The sequence below is a fragment of the Procambarus clarkii genome, chromosome 49 (assembly GCF_040958095.1).
Source record: "Procambarus clarkii isolate CNS0578487 chromosome 49, FALCON_Pclarkii_2.0, whole genome shotgun sequence".
NCBI classification, from domain to species: Eukaryota; Metazoa; Arthropoda; class Malacostraca; order Decapoda; family Cambaridae; genus Procambarus; species Procambarus clarkii.
In genome coordinates, this window is record NC_091198.1 from 11,275,910 (window position 1) to 11,279,137 (window position 3,228).

At 39.6% G+C, this 3,228-nt stretch overlaps 1 protein-coding gene across 1 annotated transcript in view; it reads left to right on the forward strand.

Moving 5' to 3' along the window:
* The window catches only part of LOC138351389 (keratin-associated protein 10-2-like), a 3,380-nt gene extending 1,994 nt beyond the window's left edge, over positions 1–1,386 (forward strand). Inside the window, exon 4 of the mRNA XM_069303201.1 lies at positions 1,339–1,386. Coding sequence (XP_069159302.1) covers positions 1,339–1,386 — 48 coding nt within the window. The remainder of the gene's footprint in view (positions 1–1,338) is intronic.
* Positions 1,387–3,228: the final 1,842 nt, after the last annotated feature.

Sequence of the window (3,228 nt, forward strand, 5' to 3'; positions counted from 1 at the left end):
TGCATTAAAAGTTGTAGATCTCGGGGGCAGCTCTGATTCTATCTTAAAAACTTCCTGGAAACTTTTATCAAGTTCTTCGCACACTTCCTTATCATTCTTTGTGAGGGGCTTGTCCTCGTGTGTAGCCTGATTACTTGTTGATTTACCGACAACTTCGTCTGTAGTAAATATATATATATATATATATATATAGTAATTTAGGCTAAGCCTTGGCCTTGTGTGTGTGTGTGTGTGCTTTTGCCAAGTTATGTCTCCTTGCATATTTGTAAACACGCGTGAGTGTTTGAGTGTGTTATTGACACGACAGTCGCAGATACACTTACAACCAGGCAAGATACACCGTCATTTCGAATTATCATTTGAGATTTTGTAGTTTGCTAGAGATGATGATGACCTAATGACTCCCTAAACAAAGGTGAGAGAGTAAAGGTGAAGGGTGCGCCTGGTCACGACCCGGTAACCTGTCTACCGGCTGTAAGGCTTGCTGGCCTTCAGGCACCATCCCGGAAGCGATTGTATCAAGGATATCCGAATTAGTCATCAGTTGACTGGGATCAGATCTCAGTCGTCTTCCTCCATAAACACGCTCTCTTCTCTAGACATTACTGTTAGTGTTTCAGGTATTATGTACAAGGGCTCGTTGAAATATGATGTGTATTCCCAAGACTTATTTTTCTTTGGTGATCTTAAACGTATGGGACATTTTAAAAATGTCACTGCATGTTTAAAGATATATTGGATTATTATATTTATTGGAAAATGGTTGTACATGAATTTAGTTTTATAATGAATTTGTGCATGGGACTATGACCTCAATTATTTAAATGTAATATTATTTACAAAGAGCAGGACATATACGTTTTTAGCTAGATTATTAATTTCTATATTACAACACTACAGTAAGTTATGACCCGAAATAGCACCCGAGATGCTGATATACGCAGAACAGATCAAACAAGACGCTCACTTTGTTCCATCCTCATTGCGTACAAAATCTATAACAAAGCCAAAATACACCGCGATGAATCAGTGACCAATAATATTTAACTGCTGAGTGGAGGAAGAAGCAAGTCTGAACAAAGGAGGAGGAGGAGAACCACTGACCTTAGTGCAAAGTGTGTGTGTGTAACTGTGGTCGGGTGGTGGTGAGGGCCCAGCAGGTCACGCTAACCACTACTAACTGTGTCAAGGTGGAAGTACACGAGCGACGCCCATCTTAAGATGGAGAAACAAGGCGGGAACACATCTTAGCAGGCGTTGTTGGGAGGATGTGTATGTCGCGAGGCAATACCTTCACACTGTTTTATTAATGTAAAAATATCTTGAATGATTCTACAGGTAGTAGGTGCTCGAATTACACTTCAGGTGTCGGAGAACCAGTTGTAGAAGTTGTGTATCTTAACTGGTAATACTGATGCTAGGTTATGAGTTACATGCTTTACCTGGGTTACTGGTACTGCGTAATCCAGTGTTACATTCTTCAGGTATTCGAGACGTAAGATAAAGGGGGAAGTAAAGCTATTCGAGGACTTTAACAGAATACATTCACTGAAGACTGAACAACGGATTCCCTGGGACCTGTCCATATATATATATACATTATATATATATATATATATATATATATATATATATATATATATATATATATATGTATATTTTGGTAGCAGTCTTTCCTGTAGACATATATTATTAAATATGACCGAAAAAGTAAGATTAATAATTCTAACACGAATTTTCTCAATCTTTCGTACATTACGCTTCACTGTTGTGAAGCCTCCACAAGTGTTTGATTTACCTCCAACAGTGAAGCGTAATGTACGAAAGATTGAGAAAATTCGTGTTAGAATTATTAATCTTACTTTTTCGGTCATATTTAATATATATATATATATAATATATATATATATATATATATATATATATATATTATATACATATATATACAAGTATATATATACTTGTCAGTAGATGAGAAAATACATCAGCATGCGTTCAGAAGATATATCATCAGGAATTGTATGAACGACTCTGGAATAAAGGTAGCCAGGGAAGATATATGGACCTTCCTGTCCCCCCCCCCTCTCCTCCCCCTCGGGTCTTCTCTGTATGCCGTTAACACAAAATCAATGGCTAGGAATACACGCAGAATAAATGGCTTGGACTATACAGTATTGTCCTACTAGTGACCTGCATACTGGGTAAGTGGTTTAGTGTGCACACTAGGTAAGCGCTGTCGTACAGTGTGAAAATGGCCTGGCCTATGCAGTATAAGTGGTTCGATTTACAACATAAGTAGCCTGGCGCCTGGCTTACATAATAGACAATAGCCTGGAGTGGACAGTGATAAAATACAATCTTTTAATAACCATGTAGATGACCATGTATTGTGTTTTCATCCGAGGGATGACCACACAATAAATGATTGACTTTTGGATGGATTACGAGAACTTTCAAATCCAGGATCCCATCACAATGGTTGTACTATACAAATTACTTGTGTTGTCCTGTCAAGTACTGCTCAGTACTCACTACTTCCCCCTTCAGAGCAGGAGAGATTGCTGAAATAGAGGGAATACAGAGAACATATACGGCATACGTAGACGCGATAAAGCACCTAAATTATTGGGATCGTCTCAAAGTTCTCCGAATGCATTCGCTAGAAAGGAGACGAGAGAGATATCAAATAATGTTCACGTGGAAAATACTGGAGGGCCAGGTACCAAATCTATACAGTAAAAAAACAACATACTGGAGTGAACAATATGGAAGAAAATGCAGAATAGAATAGTGCCACGAGCACAATCAGAGAACACTTTATAAACATCAAAGGTCCGCGGTTGTTCAACATCCTCCCAGCGAGCATAAGAAATATTGCCGGAACAACCGTGGACATCTTCGAGAGAAAACTAGATAGTTTTCTTCAAGAAGTGCCGGACCAACCCGGCTGTGGTGGATATGTGGGACTGCGGGCCGCTCCAAGCAACAGCCTGGTGGACCAAACTCTCACAAATGAAGCCTGGCCTCGGGGTAGTAGAACTTCCAGAACCCGATCAAGCAGGTATCACGCAGAACTTCTTCACGTAGAAATATTAAGAGGCAGATGACAAGCTTATTCCGAAAGGAAAAAATAACGAGAGGCATAGGAGTAATCTATTTTGTAATGCGTCTAACGGTGTACTTCACCAGATCAGGAGACCAAGTCAGAGACCGGGCCGCGGGGACGTT